The 19539-nt window shown below is 38.4% G+C and overlaps 1 protein-coding gene across 1 annotated transcript in view; it reads left to right on the top strand.

Moving 5' to 3' along the window:
- Window positions 1-19539, top strand: part of FRMD3 (FERM domain containing 3) — a 144441-nt gene that overhangs the window by 57211 nt on the left and 67691 nt on the right. Inside the window, exon 2 of the mRNA XM_075526686.1 lies at window positions 9311-9415. Coding sequence (XP_075382801.1) covers window positions 9311-9415 — 105 coding nt within the window. The remainder of the gene's footprint in view (window positions 1-9310; window positions 9416-19539) is intronic.

Raw genomic sequence — 19539 nt, 5'->3', positions numbered from 1 at the left:
TCCTCACCAGTTGGCTGTTTTTCTGTGAGCAGCTTAACTAAGCTGTGTCACACCATGCTGTTTCTCTCTTCTGCCTGTGCTCAGGGAAGCGTCTTGTTTGGCTAGAAGTATTTTTGGTTGCTTTTCTTTTTTAAAATACTTCTTTTTGTGTAACAGGGCACATTGCTGTGTATCTGTTAGAAAAGGTATAGTTACAGAACTGTACTTGGAGCAGAATATGTGGGAGGCCTCATTTTATGGGTCTGCTGAACCCACTGAGAGGATTCAGTAATGCATGGGGCCAAGGAGGGATTGTTGACCATCACCTGTACTAGGGGACATAAGGTAATTTTGTCAAAATCCTAATTTGGCTCTTAGGTTGCTTTGTAGGTGAAGGCTGAGAACTCATTCTTGAAATCTCTCATCTGCTTTGCTGGATGTGGTATGATGGTGTGTCCTAGCTGTATCTTCCAAGTTAATTGTGATGTCAAGGATGCAAGAGAGAAAGCAGAGTTAGCTTTTCTGAACAATGCTGGATATTGAATAAAATGATAGATTTGTTGACAGAAGCACTCAGTTCCTTTTAAGAAATCAATAGTGCCTCAGATAGCATCACGAATGCTGTGCTAATGGAAGCTGTTACCAGAAGTGAGCAGTTAATGCTGCAAGCCTTCTGTGAGGCCGTCACTTCAGGGACATAAAACCTAAATGACCAAGTGTTGCCCATGTGCTGAGGGACGGAAAACGATGATGATCCCTGTAAATGAATATTGCATTTGTGGTTTCTTCTGTGCCTGCCTGCCTGGCTAGTGACGACTTTTGAGAACTGCAGTATGTGAACTATAAATATTTATTTTTGTCATTTATAATTTACTCCTGGGTCAGAGTAATCTACTTGCAGAATAGCACTGAGGTCGAGAGCTGATTGTGTGAAAGCTGTTATCTGTGCTCACTCCTGCCATCCAGGTTTTACTGTGTAGGAGAATACAATTTTCATTTTCCATGTGATTTTGTATTTATAATAGTTTCCATTGCATGGGACTGGCATTGTGTAATTTTTCTATGGTGTAATTGTTTCTTTTTCCCATTCATCTTTTATTATTTGACCAATATCATCCTACAATAACCTTTAATTCAAGAGAGGGCAAAAATATGCTGTTGTATGGACAAAGCTGTCTATCTCTTGCAAATAGTGCAAAACTAAAGAAAAATAAGTAACCTCGAATAACCCTCTTCATTTCCCAATGGAGGTAGCACACTAGAGGAATCATCTTTGACAAATATATTTCTGACCTCACTACAGCAGATATTTCTGGGTAAATTTTCAATGCTGTGTACATTTAGCCATGCAGTTTCATTTAAGATTAATAGAGCTTCCACAGCTCCATTCACACATACAGCCTTGAAATTGCTCTCCAGTTATTTATTTTCTTCTCAGCATAGACATTTTTCTCCTTTTTTCTTTGTTTTCTCCTTTATGTTTGAGATGTATTTGTATATTTGTTGCCCAAATGAAACAGTAGGAAGAGGTTGGTTTGTGGGTTTTTTTCGAGTTTGGGTTTTTTTTTTTTTTCCTTTCAAATTTAGTTCTAATAATTGATATATAGCACTTGGGGCTCAACTGATAATTAAGGGCTCAGAAATTTGAGTTTAAAGACTGATATCTTTGTATAAATGATATGCTTCAAGACCCATTCCTGGTTAGCAAATGAGTTCTAAAACTGGAGGAATATGGGTAATTTGTGTCCCAGGCATGAAGTGTTCTTGTGGTCAAAGGTTATCACTAGTGGCTGCTAAAGTCCCTATGAAATAAAAAGGGCATTAACTCTCTAATGCTTTCACTCATGTATTCACATCTTTTTCTTTTTTTCCACTGAAAGTCTTTCCCGCTTCAAATGAGGGTAAAATGAGGTGCATCTTCCATGAATTTTATTCAGGAAGCGAGTAGATAAATAACAACAAGTATAGTTCTTCCCCCAGTACTTTTTCGTACCATAAGGTGTGTTTCTGCTTTGTGCATTACATGTGTGTTGGGTGGTCACTCTCCTCCCTAGAGGAGGATTTTCCCAAACATCCCTCCATTCTTGCCGTTTCTTGAGCCTTTGTCTTGTCAGTCAGCTTCACCTGGATGGCATTTGTAAGTGGATGGTGTTGGGGCTGGATTTCCAACAATGTAGTAGAGTGCCACTTTTGTCCTTCAGTTAAACAAGGATAACGAAAACTCTGCTATTGAGAGCACATTCTTTGCTTTATTTCTGCCGGATTGGATGAGTGATGGAGTTGCTTAGAAAGATCTGGACATGTGCAGGTAAAACCTTTTTACAAAAGCTAATTTCATAACATTGTGTACTGAAATGAGTGAATTTATACATAAGAAAATGTATTAAGATACACAGATTAAAAAATCCATCCTCCCCTACATTCTAGAATTAGAAAATTTTGATACAAATTCTGGTTAGGTAGTTGACTATACAGAATGAAGTATATAATTTGCAAGAGGTAGTTCATACAAAATAATGTATGGAAGAGGACTCTTGTAATTAAGTAAATGCCAACTGCTTTATTGCAATGTCATTTTTGTGTTTTTCATTAAGAATTATTAGCACTGATTTTTTTCCCTTTGTTTGAGGTTTGTAGAAATACAATTAATTCCTCACTGTAAAGAAAAGAAAATTCTGTGATAAATACTTTGCTTCTAAAATAAAATCTGCCAGTTCCAAGTTGGGTTTTTATCAGCAAAATCTTGTTGTCTTTTTTTACTTCGACACTTTAACAACAACAACAACAAAATTACAGCTGGCCTTTCTTGCAATTGAGAAAATTTTCCAGTTAAATGCTGTATAATAGACTTCCAGTGTATTTTCAAGTAGTTTAAAATACCGGAGGGTGCTGATTATGAGCAGGAAGGAAATCCTTTTGAGGCGTTATAGCATTTTAGTTGAGGAGTGAAACAGGCATGTTTTTAATTGTTGTTTATATTGTGAAGGCATTATGGGATGTCCAGTTCTTGCAAAACATCTGCAGAAGGATATTCGTACCGATGTTTCCAAAGTTGGAGCAAAAAAGGCAAAGGAGTTGTCTGTGTATCCATCTTGTGAGTAGTTACTGTCATTTGTAATCTCAGTGAATGCATAAATCCAAAGAGCCGTAAGAAATTTGCTCAGGGTGCTGGAGGTTGTCAGGCTTAGGGCTGGCCCAACGTTCCACCTTGCTGCCTTCAGTTGCTGCAGAATGAGGAGTCTGTTCTTGATGTTGCTATTTGGGTGAGACTTAAAAATTCATCTAGAAGACACTGTGAAATTCAGGCATGCCAGGTTGCCTGCCTTCTCTGTCCCCCCAGTCCTCCTCCCTATTCAGCTCTGAAGGGTTGATATTAAATCAGTCCCATTCCCATAGCACCTTGCCCCAGTGCAATGGTGATGCTTGGTGAACTTTGTTGCTGTGCCACTGGAAACAAATGCAAATGTGGTGACAGCTGTCCCAAAACTGACATGAACAGAGAATTGCTCCCAGATATCCTTTTACAGCCACACTTCTATGTACGAGAGCAGGCCCCGATACTGAACTATAGAATAATTGTCAATGAAGTGGAAGATGTGTGCCTGTTGGGATTCAAGGCATTTCTCTCATTAGAAGCTCAGAAGAATGATCTCTTTACTGGAGGAGGATGTCCGAAGAAAAGTCAGAGATGTGAGAGGTGGCAGTCGAGGAGGCAGTTTAGTTCTGTAAATCTCTGTTGCTTTTTATAATTTTTGCCAGGTATTGTCAACTATACTATTTCCGTTTTCAGTGGGTAAAGCTGCTTTTTGAACTATGTTTTTGCCTCAGAGGAACTTCTTGGTTTTGTCCCATTTTTTTTTCTGACCTGGTTAGGTTTCGTTCTATGGTCGTATTATGATTATTCTTGAATTCATTTATTTAATTTTTTCACATCCATAGAACTTCAAAATATGTTACACACTAAAGAAAACAAGCATACAAAGTCAGACATTATTGTTGCCTTGCCTGAGAGCCTGGACTTTCCATTTATTTAAACAGAAATACTGGTTTAAATGTGCTTGTAATTTACTTTTTTTTTTTTTTTGAGTGGATTTACATTAGTCCTGCAAGCACTTAAGTATACGAGCAGCTTTATGCAGAGGGTTATTGTTGGGAACTGTTCGCACAAGTAAAGACACTTGTGGGCTGAGGATTGAAATCCCCGGTACAAATAAACACTGTGTTTATGACTCTGCACTGCTTCTTACTAATGTCAGTGGCTTCCTGACAGAGATAAGCACAGCTGGCAGGACTTCAGTGGTTAGATAACAGAGCAGAAGCATTGTGTTTAATCTGCTGGTGACTCTTGCTCTTCCTTGTAATGACATTCAGATAAATAGACACAGAACTCCACAGTGAAGCAGATGCAAATAAGGAAGACATTTCACTGAATGCAAGATGTTAAACTGCTATAAATGATTTTCCTCTCACTTTCAGAATTGTGAAACAGTCACAAATGTTTTGTGGTCTCATTTTAGATCATCAGAGAAGGGTTAAATTGGCAGAACAAAATATACTCTCCTTTGCTTTTTAACTTGCACAAAGAAACTAGGAATAAAAAAAGAAAAGAAATCCCCAAAGGAAGGACAAGATTGGGATATTGTGTTAGACTGAAACTGCTCAAGAGCCACGGAGATGTTTGTTTGGATTAATTTCTGCATAACAGAGGAGTTACCAAGGAATTGGGTTACTCAGTTGTAAATTTGCAGAATTGCAGAAACGGAAGCTGTAATAATAGTGCCTGGTGGTGAAAATGAAGCATCTCTGCAATGTCTTACTCGGTTGCTAGAGCTGAGGAAGAAACTCAAGTTGTCCTGTGAGTCCGTCAGTGGAGGACACTGTATGATCATGTTTTTGTGTTTTGTTGGAGAGGAGAACGTCCCTTGTTTTGCTTAATTCTTTTGCAACAGCTGCTGGTTTAATTTGATACATACTTGTTTCAATAGAAGAGAAAACTTTTGATCCAGCTTAAAAAGCAGAGTTTAACAGTCATTTGCAAGTTGACCTTCTGTGTTCAGGGATTCTGTCATTTACTTGGCATTATATCTCTTGCATGTGTTTTGGGGTTTGTTGTGGGATTTTAGTGATATTAAGGTCGGATATTCAAATGCAGCCTTAGGAAAAACATACCCATCTTGTCTGTGCCTATTTGTCTAAGCAAATCAGAGAGTCATCCCTTAAATTATTTGTAGGAATCTCCAAAAATCTATTTCTGTGTGAGTGTGTGGAAAGGCTACATTGTAGGACTTTGTTTAAGGCCATTTTTAAAAACACTTTTCATAGAGTATGGGTTACAGAAATCTGAAAAAAAATATATCTCAGTTGAGATAGCCAGATGTTGTATTTGAATTAAAGGACTTGAAAAAAGTGACTTGTTTAACTTGGTATTCTTTCATTGAAAACAATGTATTGATTACCATCCAGGACATTTTGGTTCTCATGCTTATGTACTTTTGTGACTCTTGCTTCTGCCTGGGTTGGTCTTCTCTACTTCAGAATAGTTGATGACTTCTGGGTGAACTATGGTATAATTATCAAAGATTTCAGCTGTGAAGCTTTTAAAATCTGACTTGACTTTTGCTCTCAGATTCCCATGGTCTGTTACTAACATTTTTCAGTAGTGTTTCAAATAATGGCTTTTTTGGTAATGTCATTTTTTTCATGTTCTGACAAACATGCTGAAATGTAGCATAAAAGTATTTTTCTGAATTGCTGCAAAATACTTTATTGGTATAGCAGGGTCTGGGGTTTGTGTTTTGTTTGTTTGTTTGTTTTTAAAGGATCATTTAATTGGAAAGCTATATGGCTACTGTCTGAAATTTCAGGCAATGTTTTATATTCATTATTCTGTGACCCAAATCCATTCTTGTGCTCTGTTGTGGATGACTGGCAGTTCCTAATTTAATTTATCCATATTCTTTCACAAATGAGAATCAGCTTTGGATTTAATATATTCTTTTGTACTATAATATGTAATAAGTGTATCAAAGAACACAGGAGACAAGAAAGATCATCAGGTTCTAAAGCTCAGGAGAATTCGGAGCATTGTTAGAGAAATGTAGTAAATGTTTATGGATGCTGTTTGCAGAAAACAAAATGAATAACCATTGCCCATCCTTCTTGCCACACTATCTGTTATGGATTCAGACTCGAGGTGCTCTGTGCCACATCAAGTATTTTCCTCTGTGTATTAATTATGATCTGATTTTTTTCAAATTTCAGGTATTTAAAAAGCATAATAGTGGAGCATTTAGAACAGTATTTCTTATGAGAACACTCATTACATTATGTATGTGCTTATTTAACCACTTTTATCCATCTTGAATCTTTTTTTAATATCTGGTAATGAATCGTGGAGCTTGAAGGCTGACTGAGTAGCACTATTAACTGAAGTGTATACTAACCAAGGGTGAGGTTATTAACTAGTCCCTTTTATTTATCTGTGGAGGGCTTGAGGATTCCTAGAGCATGAATTTAGCTCAGAGGCTTTTGTTCATTTGCTCTTTTCTGTTTGGTTCATTTCCATCATCTATCTTTCAAGCAAGAAAACTAGGGCATCAATTCAGTTTAGGAAGGGAGCGTTGTTCCTGGATTGAAAAACACTGTATGTGCCCTAGACTTTTATCAGATTCCTCAAGAACTCAAAAAACTTTTGTGATTATTTAAGTGGGTGAAGCAAAGGTCTTGTTAAATGAATGGATTAGAATGTGAACCTATAGAAGCTAGTAGATTTACTGACTGTTCTTCAGTAACACCCTCTAATGTTGTCAGATGAAAATATGACTAGTCTAGTTTCCTCATTTCCAGTGTTTTAAAAATTAGATTTCTTTTGTACACTGTTGTCAGTTAAATCTGTTTTCATGTTTGACTGTACCTGAGTCACCTAATAGCTGTTATTCCCCAGTTCTATTTAGTTCATTGTAGATTCATCTTAAAACTGTGTGCAACTTGAATTTCACATCTGTGTTCAAATTTTTTCCTACTGCCTTTGTATTGAAATGTTACTGTGCAATTTTGTCTTAATATTTTGACGGTCTTGCTTATCACATAGTCACAAAAGTTTGCAGACACTTCTAAGATTTTAAGCTAGAAAATACTTCATTAAGATATGACTGTATAAGTGTAGACCTTTTTTTGTCAGTCACAGGGAGACTGGCAGTTTTCTTTCTGTACTTTTCAATCTTTGACACCAGCTTTGCCTTTTGAGGAAAGTTTTCTCTATGCTGTCACTAGCATGCCCATACTTGTAACTGGGTACAGTATAAAAAAATGTCAGTGTATGTGTTAACCAATCTTAACAGCAAAGAAGTCAGTTTTTAAATGTCCTGAAGCTGGAAAGAAACAATTACAGAAGGAAACCTGTTGCAGCTATGTTACATGGAAAAAGGTAGCAGTGCAGGGCGCAAAGCATGAGGTTGAGTGAGCATGTACAGAAAACAGACAAATGGGGTTAACATGCTTTGACAGTGGCTGTTTAAAAATAGGAAAACAAAGTACAGAAATACTATGGCACAGACAAGGCAGTGGTATCCTCCAGGCAATAGCAGCATATGGAAGAGTAAAGGACACATAGTGAGGGGTAAACACGTAGGAGTTAGAAGGTGGAGGAAGAAGGGAGTAGCAGAAGTAGGTGGCTTACACAATAGGAAGAGCAGCAGAGCCCCCCGCCTCTAGGAAAAAGAAAACTGTAGAGAAATTAGCAATTCCCTTGTGGCTGGAAGTGAATTTGGGAGGAGAGAAGGTCCACGTGGCAGGGAAGGGGATGGCCACGGGAGCCCCAGTGCACTGGGCGGGCCGTGCGGCTCTCTGTCAGTGCTTTAACTGAGGGTGCTTTTTATTTAATTAATCTGTTTGTTCAGTGATGGGAGCGAAACGATGAGCAACTGTATCCACATCAGAATTCCTTATTAACTGTAAAGATAAGAAAATAGAGCAGTAGTTCATGGATTGTATTCTTTTCTAACATTCCAGTCTTGAAGCACGTCTCATTTTTCCCATGGGAAGCAGTAGGTCTCACTGGACAGCAGTGGTCCCCAGGCCATTGCTTCCCCTGCCCTTTAGAGTATGGCCTCGGACACGCCACAGCGCTGGCTTTGCCTCAGCTGCTCCTGTGTGAAATGCAGATGATAACACTGTCCAATTTTGTAAAGTACCTTGAGAAATGCGGGAGCTATCTGTTCATTTTTGCCTAGCCATGCTGTTTATGGTTTAAATTGCCTGTTAGGGCCTTAAAGGCAGGTTGAATAAGGCATAGCATTAAAGTTTTCAGGGAGTCATTTGGAGGAAAAATTAAGTAATTTTTTAATATAATGTGACTACATATCCTGTGTAGTTTCTATTTTGTAGACATTAAAGAGCTAAGTTCAAGTTGTTTCATGTCAGCAAAGGGTAGTGTCTTGCAAACTCGCTACCTGGCCCACAGCAGAGGCATCTCAGTGCAGGACCGGGTAGACAGAGGGAAAGAAATGCAGAGACCTGACACTGCGTCGTAGTGAAGCACCTTTGTCTGCTTAGAGTGGTCTATTTTAGGAGAAGTGTTAATACTCACACCCATCACAATTCAGGAAAAAAAATAATCACATTAGCTGGATCAGAAGAAATGTGAAAATTCATGTAGGTTCTCCGTATCAGGCAGTAGATTAGAGAGAAATGAAACACAGTATTGCAGAACAAAGCAGAAATAAAGAATGAGATTGTTAACTAAACATGATGTGTACAGGAATTTTCCTTGAGGCTACAGTTACCCAGTGACAATGCAAAGATGAAAACATCTCTTTTAGTCATTTGGGCATTTCTTCCTTATACTGTAGTGCTGCCTGGGAATTAAGGATCAGGTCTCTCTTGCTGTGGGCGTTGCGTAAAGATGCAGTGAGGTACTCGCTGCCAAAACTGCTTGCAAACTTGGGGGATACGAAAAAACACATGCTGTTTTGAAATTCCATATGTAAATGGGTATCTGTTATGCCATTATAGCATCAGGTGGAAATATGGTTACTAGTAATATATTAAGTGTTATAAATGTGCAGCTATTAGAGTAGCATGAGTTTTCCTGAGGCAGCAGCAGTGATGATATTTTCTTAACAAATCAATTTGTGAATGTGCAGGGAATATATTGATCACTAATGTCCTTCATCTTTTAGAGGGGATGAATGCTCAAATCCTTGTCCTCGTCTGAATAACAACAAATTTCATGTGCTATTTTCCTTGACACTTTGATTAGAATTTTTTAATATTTATAGACAGCGAGTTCAGAATACTCAGAATAATATATCAATTCTTTCTCTTTTTACAGAGAGAAACTAAAGGTCAGTTTCTCATAGACCACATCTGCAACTATTACAGCTTGCTGGAAAAAGACTATTTTGGCATTCGATACGTTGACCCTGAGAAGCAGAGGGTATGTATATGAACTCTGACTACATTTGCTTTTAAGTAATGTTAAATTGATTTTTTTTTTTCAACAAGCAGGCAAGTTCTAATGCAAAGTTATGTATCTCTGAGGGTTTATGCTCTGGCTATAATCCATAGAGGTTCCTAAAGTGGCATTATTAAATTAATTTTCCCCACAGTTCATGTATTTAGTTTCAAGTAAATTGATATATTCTGATTTGTGTAGTTCTCCTGGGCACTGAAGATAGAAAAGATCTATAGGCATAACTCAGGGGTAGCACAGGGTAGCTCTAGGCTCTGGCAGTGCACTGGAATTTGGGATTTCTATTTTTCTGTAGAGTATGCTTCTTGGGAGAGGTAGGCGGGAATCCTATTGAGTTTAACAGCTGAAAGCAGTCTTTCTATTCCACTTTTCACAGGGCACATGGACCTAAGTATCTGTAATGCACAAAACAGGTATGATTTGTCAGGTTGTGGGGGGTTCTTCAGGTTAGTTCTCCCTATGAGCATCTTTACATTTGTGCCACAAAATTTACAGGCCTGTGCTCTAGGCATTTGTGTGGACAGTGATTAGTCATCTCTCTGAGTTGGAAGGTGGTCCTGCAGGTTGTATTCTGTAGGTGATTTGCTACTACTACTCCCTGTTTGGTTTCAGATGATTGTTACTGTTTGAGAGTAGGAAGGGATGGTCAACACAGCAAGCAGAAGTCCTCAGACAGTGAAATTCAGAACTGCTTCTTCACTGTGTGGTCCTACTGGTCTCAGGGTTAAGACTTAGATATGACTTTAAATATCATGGGGGCGTATACTGGCATTTAATCTCTGGAAACGATCACCAGTTTGAAACTGCTGTGATTCAGGAGGAGAAAAACATTTTGCTGGATATATCTTGCTACACCCTAGTTAGTTTTATCAAAAATCACTAGAATTAGGGAATTGCCCTCTGCTCAACCTTATAGAATTGCAGTAGCTTTGCAAAGCTGCAGCAGGTCATTTCCATTGCATCCTCCTTTTGAAATTAAAATAATTAGCAGAATAATTAGCAGTTACTCTGACCAGTGTACTTAATTCTTCCCAATCTTTAAAATTATAGAGGTGTTCACCTGGTTGGAATTGAGAGGAAAAGTAGATGGAGTGCTGGATTAGACTATAACTGGGTAGGACTTAATGAATACTTACTTTTATTGGGCCTTTCTCTGACAGTCACTAAAAAATTGCTACAGAAAAATTATTTCAGTTAACAGCAATTAAGAGGCTTTTTTTAGTAAAAACTTTAAATTTTTTTTGGCAGAATAATTTTAAAAAGTGTTGCTTCAGAAAAACCTCTAAAAACCCACTCCCACTGGGATGCCTGTTATATCGTACGTTATGTTGTTCCCATGTTTCAAAGAGCTGTTAACTATATCAACAAATTCGCTGCAGTATCTTATTCTTGTTGGCTACACAGTTGTTCTTTCACATCTTAACAGTATAGCTAATTCTGTGTTAAGTTTATGGAAGTTTATAGTTTATACTGAAGCTTAAGTTTTCTCTTGGTTAATGGTAAAAAACAATTTGAGAAAACATTTATGTTCTTACCTAAAAAATCCTAGGTCTTAATTTCCCTTTATATCCAACAACTAAGAATACTGTGGCCATCCTGTGTAGTAGGATGGTTTATATCAACTGGCCCACTCTTCAGTTGGATTTTGTTAAGCAAACTTCTCAAGCTTACATTTTCCATACATGCATTTTTAAATGCTGATTTATAATTACTCTCATGTTTTTAAGTATATGGATAACTTCTCTAATTGGATATTAGTTCTTGATTTTAAACTCTCTCATGAATTAGGACATGAATTATAAGGGACATTTTTTTATACAGACTTAAATGCTCTGGATAATGAGTTGGAAACAACACACATTTTTCTCTTAGGTTTATTACAATTCATCAAAATAAGCTATTTTTACATGCAGTATCTTCTATTGTGCCTTTGTCCTGTTCTGTTGGTTTTTTTCTTTTCCTTAAGATTGCACTTCTAAATATTTATACATAAAATGCTTTCCCTCAGAGTGGCTATTTCCTCTGCAACAAACACTATCCTAAGGACTAAACTGCAGACAAATGTTGTAATAAAGGAATACTGTTTTTATGTCATCTGGCTCTTTTGAATCTCTGATCTTGTTGAGGTTCACTTACCTGAGTCTTACCTCTGTATCAGATACGAATGCATGAATACCTCCCAGTCAGATGCAGAAAGACGGTGAAACTATAATTACAGTTCTCCCATCAGCATAAGACTGCTCTGATCTTTTTCTGATCTTAAAGAAACATACTAGCCAACAGTCTCCTAGTAGTATAACAAGCATGGGACTTCATGAATAATTGTGCTGGGGCCCAGGCATTGTAGCTAGATAAAGTTCATCAGTAAATAGCTCAGTAGAAAATTAGAGGAAATCATGATTTTGAAATGATGAGGTAGGTGATGGCTCTTCCCACAGTTTTGTATTTTAGCAGTTGTGAGCTTAGCTGCCTGAAATTCACGTTAACAAAACCCCCTGAGATTACAGAGGAGTAGTTGTTTAGGTATGTGGTTATAGCAATAAGTGGTAGCAAGTATAAGTTGTAGCGGGGTCACAAGAGGAATGTCATATCATCGTAGCCACCTTACAGGAAAGAGTACTTAGAGCTCTGTAGAAGAGATTTCTGAAGCTCTGTGGAATTCTTGCAGGTCCTACTAAGGAAAAAGGGAGAGACATTTCCTGCGGTACATTCTTATGGGTTGGTTAGATGTATTACAAAACAGAAACAGTAGCTCAGTAAAGATCTGTAGGTGGAATTCACCAAGAGCTTCTTTCTGAAGTTAAGTCTGGTGATTTGACTGAGAACAATTGCTTTGAAGGGAAGTGATAGTTCATCCTAAGCCAGTTCAACAATATGTGTGACAATGTACTTCAGTGCCCCGGAGGCAAATAAAGAGATGCGGGACAATGAATAGAATTAATACTGCCTGGTCTGGTTTTGGCAATAAGCCACCAGCATGATGTGGCTGTGATGAAAGAAAACACTTTGGTTTTGGATTTGTATTTTCAGGAAAGTATTGATGTCATTACACCCTAATGAGACCTCAGCTATTCTGATCTAGATGTCTGCATTTAAGAAAGATCAATTTAGCTGAATTGGGAGGAGTATTAGAAAGATAAAGAGAAGAGGGAGCTTGTTTTTGAGACGGCGTTAAGAAGGGCATAACCCATTTAGTGCAGCAAAACAAAGGATAACAGTATATGGTTATACGGGCATCAGAGTGTAAAGTAGAAAGAAAAAGAACATTTAAGCAAGAGAGGTTGTTTCTTAATTAAGCCAATGAGAGCTGCAGCGTCTGGAACGGCCGTAATGGAGGCAACGGGGCAAAATTTTTAAGTAGATTTGTAAAGCATTTTAAGAGAGGTCTCTATAATTTTATGGAACGGGTTTATATTAAACATTGACAGAGATAGAGACTAAGCACCATCTTCTGAAGTTTCTTTCAAAGAATATGGAATAAAAGCTGAAACAAGAAAGCATAACATTTATTTTAGGAGAATTATGATTGATTCTGATGCAGGTAGCATACAATTCATGTTGCTTTGCTCATTTTCTTGGAAGTGTTGAATGCCTCTGTTGTAGTTTATATTCCATTGCATAATCTCTTAGCACAGAAAGCACTATATTTGTGGTTCCAAATGAAACTGCTAAAATCATGCATTTAATTCTGGCTTTTAGTGAATTATTCTTGATTGGCTCTTTGAATAGTTAAGTTATATGACATAATAGTATATTATTATATAGTGTGCACACACATACACACGCACACACACACACACACACACACACACACACACACACACACATATATATATATATATATAAATATTGTGCAGAATTACTCCTGCTGGCATTTAGTCTACCAGTGATGCTTGCCTCCCTTTTATTTGTATGTAGTTTTTTTGTGCAAAGGTTGCAGAGTTGCTCCAAAAGCTAATTTGCAGTCCTTTTGTTTTGTAATCTATTAAGGGAGCTCAAGCAGGCAAAAATACTAGCTTTAATTCACTGTAAATGTATTCTTTCAGATTATGCTACCAAAATGTAGCATTTTGACTTAGGAGTGTTGAAACACTTGACTGAGTTTGAGACTTTAAAAAATGAAATGTTTCAATATTTCAGATGTTTCAAATGAACTGTTTCATTATTTATGTTTAGAACATTCAGAACTTCTGACTATGTGAAAAATGTAGATAATTGAGCTAATTGTCTTAGATTGGAACAAAATTTTGAAATGTGGGAAAACTGTGGTGGGAAATAGCTGTTGTTTTTACAGGTTATTTTTCAAGTAAGTTATAATGTATACTCCTTCCTGCCCTCAGACCCTCTTTTATAATAATGATTTCTTTCTGCATAACTAAATGTGTGTGGATATTTTAGGCATACTTAAACTTTTTAAAATTTTCTATAGTTTTCCATTTTCTATTCCATACCAAAAAAGAAACTCTGGAAGTCACTCTTAAGAGAAGGCAGCATAGTAGCTGTTTTTATATCTTTGGATATACAGGAGAGTAACAATGCCAATGACCTCAAATTGAACTAGCAGTTAAAGACTCTAGGTTCAACACCATACCTGCTGTTTTATCTTCTAGCATCACATCTGGATGTTCCTTTGGGGAAACTGTGCCTTAGGGTAGCTTCAGAAAAGCCAGGATTGTATTAAAAGTATGCAGTAATTGCAGTATGCCATTTTATGTCCAATGGTACTACACTGGGAACAAATGAGTTCCTAGTGTTCATATATTAACTGTTGAATTTTTCGCGTGGATTTCTGAGAAAAGTAGGTATATGGAATCACATTGCCTTTCTCCCCGACTCTCGACTATAGTAACTTTTGAAGCCAGTTTTGGTCAAATTTGGTTGGGGATATAGGTCTCAAACATTAAGTTCCTGTAAGGTTTGATGAAGATAAGCTGCCACATCGGTGGGTAAAACCCTATTATTCTTCTCACTGAGGTAAATGCTGTAGGGCAAACCCACTCTATAGGGAATCTAGAGAGAGCTGAGAAAGAGAGACACTGTAAGAACCCAGAAACCATAATTTGGAGCTGGTATTTTTTAGAAATAAGTAGTTTCAAACAGGAGACATACCCGGAGGAGGTGTTACTGATTCTGCTACTCAAGGAACTACCTATGGGTACATTGTCGTGTACTAGCTATTATATTGAGGCCAGTTATCACACTTGCACCCTTGAGGAAATGCAGCATGGCTAATTCTGTGCCAGATACCCTGGGCTGACTAAGCACCTTTTTTGTGTTTTTTGGGCCAGTAGGAGATGGGAATAGAATGAAATTACGCAGCTACTGTTCAGCATCTCTCACTAGAGAGGATCCCATGTTGAGAGAGGCCACTGGTTTTGAGGGCAATGGAGGATTGAGCTGAAGGAAGATGGTAGTGTGGTGAAATTTATTCCTTAAGTCCCTTCAGGAGGGCATCTCAGCAGTGATCTAAAGTCAGAAATACTTAAGTTGTTCCCCCCCCCCCCGGCCATGGGTGGATTTGAGCACGTGATTGTGATTATGATTATGTTTTTGAAAGTGAAAGTATGAGGTGGTCATTAGGCAGAAATACCTTGGAGCTACCCATAGGGTAGAGTGGAAGTGTTAGGTGTTATGAAAAGGACCACTGTAGGACTGTGAAGCAACTGTGAAGTCTTACCAGTCACTGCAGAGAGATTGTAATCACCCTGAAGCATTAAGGTGCTTTGTCACTTGGACGTGCTGCAGCGTTGTCTGGGAGCAGCACAGCGGTGCAGTGGTTTTAGCTGTGCGCATGTATGCCTGTCAGTATGAAAACAAAGCTTTCAAATCAGTGAAACTGCTGTATGAATACCTCCCACTACGAAGCCAATCTTGAATGGTGGCTGTGAGTACACTGGGATTTTCTGACGTCCCCAGAGTACAGAGCCTGGCTCTGTGCATCGTTAGAAAGATGACATTGTGCACTACAGATTTGCTAGTACTCCTGCCAGTCTCCCCCTAGAGAACTGTCACAAATAAAATTCTCGTTTTGCTTTCAAGCTTAGATGCACTGAAAACTGGTAGGCACCTCTACACACAAGTGTTTTTTGTCAGATTACACGTTTGTTTCACTAGTAAGGCTGCTGGGGAGTCCCACTTGTATTTTAGAGTATGTAACTTCCAAGGGACCTGAACAGAGTATTTGTTTAATCCTATAACCTAAGTTGTTCAGCATTGTCCCAGTATTTGCTAGTGAAGGAAATTGGAGCCTGTTGTCTGTGAGTAAGGAATTTCTTTATCATGAAGTAGCAGTTCTGTTTTTAATGGGACATGTACCCAAAATGTACAGCAGTGCCTCATCATACAGACCTTTTGAAATGGTCAGCAAGTCTTGGGTGCAGCTGGTCTCTGCTTTAGCAACAACAGCTATTTAATACATGTTCTTAAAAATGTGCACTTAGTCCCACGTGAAGCTGGTGAAGGTTGGCAGAAAGACACAACAGATAATTTGCAACCTCAGTTTAACAAAGCTATGTCTCTGTGTAATGACTTGTAAGGCTCCATACAGCTATGTAAAGAGAGCTATGTGGGAGCTTTCCAGTCTCTTTGAAGGGGTAGAGCAGAAGTATTATAGGCAGAACACCAGAGTGACTGAGCCATAGGCTAATTAAAATTTTAATGCTTCTCCATGCATATGAATCTCTCCTCCTGGACAGACTTATCACAAAAATTACATGCTTCTGCACAAAGTCTTGCTGTGACCCTGCTTGGTGTGTGCAGTTCAGGTCATGCTGTTTCAAAAAAATATAGTAGAACTAGAAAAGGAAAAAAGAAGGCCGTGAGAATGATACCAAGTAGGAATGGATTTCATATGGAGATGGATTAGACTAGAGTAATTCAGCTAGGAAAACAGGTGAGTGAGAGACAATGAGTGAGAGAGAGGGCAAGAGAATGAGCAAGAGAGAACGAGAGAGAACAATATAATGTAAAATGGCTTGGAGATGATGGTCAGGGAAAGATTGCCCTGTAATTCTTGTAACAGAACTAAAACGCACTTAAGCAAATTATAAAGCAATAGGTATCGAGAAATAGTTTTAAAAATACCATACTTGGTCATAAAATTCATTGTTGTAGCTGCCAAAAATATAAAAAAAAGTGTTAAAAAATAAGTGTTTAGACAAATTGATGAAAGTCTAGAAAGACTTACAATCAAATTATAATGGAAGCTGGTGGAAAGCTGGAAGCACAGTGAACACAGTGGGAGCTACTACTTTTGCTCTTTTTCTGAGTGTTTGCTTCAGGCCATTTTCAGGGACAAAGTGCTGAGTTAAATGGATACTTGCTTTTACCAGTAGAGGTGCATTTATGTACTAAACAAAATCTTGGCACAAATGAATAGTAGTGTGAATATACATATACAGTTAATTCAGCAGTCATGCTACTAACTGAAATATCTTGTGTGAAGATTAGTAACTTTGTAGCCCAAATCATTCTGCAGGCTATTTTAATGAAAATAAAGATTTTTTTTCCATCAATTGTGAACCTGTTGGCTGTGAGTGTGTGGTGGCTCATGTATACATCAATATATGCAGATGTTACAGCCAGATGTTCAACCAATGTAGTGGTTATGGATACGTCAAGCTACTCCAACTTGCAGCATTGGAGTTTCTCTGAATATTTTAGTGTAATAGGAATAACAGTGAGAATTTGGAAATTTGTTTATTAAATTCCAGCTCAGAATCATACGAATGGTGGTTCTGTTCCACAGTATGGTACTATTTCTGGACCAGATTAATTTTTGTGATAGTGGTGTACGTTGTTTCTTCCTGCTTAGCATACCACTAACCAGAGCCGATGCCCTGATTTTGGGAGCACTACTGAGGAACAGCTCATTTGCTGCAATAGAACTATATTGATATTCTTGGTATAGAGGTTCTTGAAGGCATAAAAAAATGGTGTCAGCCTCAGGGCATGAAGAAGGAGACGTGCAGGGTGCCCTGGGTCATTTGGCATCTGTTGTGCTGTTGTAGAGTGGGCAACCAATTAATTCCTCTGTCTGAGCTTCCATTAGCTTTGGATACTGTTACTATTTTTTTGAGTCTGACTTTCGGCAGGCGGTGACTTGGTGCAAGTCACTGCCTTGAGGCTAAAGCAAATTGATTTTGATTTTGCTTTGCATTCAAGGAAAAGGTTAGGTATTCATTTTCAAGATTAGTACAGGGTTGAGGTTTAAATAAAATTAATTTTATTACTTTTCTAGCAGTGCTTCAGTGCATATCTCCATTCTCCTGCTCTCTTCTGTCTGTTAAACAAAGTCTTCAAATCCAGTCCTTGCCTGGCTGGAATATTCTTGTGGCATCTGCAGGTTCTTCTGATTCTGTTTTACTGTACGCACATCTGAGCACTTGACTGAGTATTGCTTGCTGAGGGGGATTTAAATATTCACAGCATTTGGCCACTTTTGCTTGTCCCTTCATTACTGCTCCTCTTGCAAACACAGGGACTAAATCAAAAGCCTCTTGTGTTGGAGGAGGGGAGAGACTTTTCACTGAATTCATTGGACTTCTGGTTGGTCAGGTCCCAAGCACCTGCTTTTGGCTTGGCAGTTTTTTAGGAGGTGGGCTTTGGTTTGTGCTAGTCTTATGCAGGAGTCTGTAGGAAGAGGAGACTGGAGCACACATCTTTGCACAGTAGAGTGGCTGTTGCAATGTAGAGGAAGAACAATGTGGGGATTTTAATGACACCTGACCCCTTACAAGGGCTGTCAGAATAGGTGTGGGACATTGTGTCCTCTTATTCGCTGCTTCTTATTCCAAAACCCTTAATCCTGTGCTATACCGAGACCAAGCTCAGTCCTGTCTGAGCTTCTCAGTGAATGTCTTCGTTTGAAACAGGTTGTTGGCTCAAGCGCCTCTACTAAAAGCACATCAGTGTTTGTGGAGTTAAACTGGCTTTCCAGAATGGTGCTTTTGCCCTTGCGTGGTGTCCTTGCTCATCCTGAGCTTGTGCTGTGGAAGCTGGTAGCACATCAGCTGCTCAGCATTTGTGGGTAAGCAAGAACACACCTGGCCTCGCTAATGACTACTCAGTGCCACTTAAAGGCTGATCAGAGGTGAGGGCTGTATTTACAAAGTAAAAATTGCAGTAGTCTGAAACACAGCATGCAGCCGCAATGAAACCTTAGTCAGAAGGCAATTCTCAGCATATTTTAGGATCCCAGAACCAAAAGTGCTATCCATAGTAGCTTGCTTACTCACCACTGGCACTTGAAGCACCAAGACTTGGTAGCTATCCCGTGACTGACCTTCAAGATCTCTAAGTATCTTTCTCTCTGCCTTCTGCTTCTGTGAGGACGTCTGCTTGACCATCTAGATACCGAGATGCTACACAGATCTCTTTCAGCAGAAGAGATTAGAAACTAGCTGTGCTGAACATGAATATCCTCACAGGATCCTTGGTAATAGGTGTTAGCTGGATTAGGATCAAAGTCTTTTCTTCTCCATTGAGCAACAACCATGTCGCTAACATGCCATCAAGGAAATGGGAGGCTCAGCCTCTGCAGGAATGATTTCTGATGATCATCAAGTACTATCACATATAAAGCTAAGCTGGTTTGAGGGTGTAGGCCATCATCCATTTAAAGCAACCTTTATGGGCATCAATGTGATGTACATGAAGCAAAAATGAAACTGTGTAAGATTTTGGGTTTTTTTTTCTCCCCCTAGTTTCCACATTTTACTGCAAGGAGAGAAATTAAAGATTCTTGTCTCTGGTTCCAAGTTTACATGTGGCTTGTTTTGTTTGTCTGTTTTGTTTGTCTTACGAGGTGTTAGCCTTACAAGAAAGAATTGGAAACACCTATGCAAGGCAGTGTGGCATACGGTAGTAATGAAAATTTTTGCAGCTGAGGATTTAAAATGCTTTTAAAATTCAGCCTGACAAGCTAACTCAAAGTGTTGTATTTTCCTTTAATCTGAGGATTTTTTTTTCTTTTTCAGCAAAATTGTTAAATAAAAGATTGATACATGGAAAAAGCATTTTGCAAAGCCAGATGCTTTTCAGCTGAAAATTCCTGCAGAAACCCTTTGATGAATTTATAGGAACCTTAA

Source organism: Mycteria americana, chromosome Z (genome assembly GCF_035582795.1).
Source record: "Mycteria americana isolate JAX WOST 10 ecotype Jacksonville Zoo and Gardens chromosome Z, USCA_MyAme_1.0, whole genome shotgun sequence".
NCBI classification, from domain to species: Eukaryota; Metazoa; Chordata; class Aves; order Ciconiiformes; family Ciconiidae; genus Mycteria; species Mycteria americana.
This window is presented reverse-complemented; position numbering and strand designations above follow the sequence as displayed.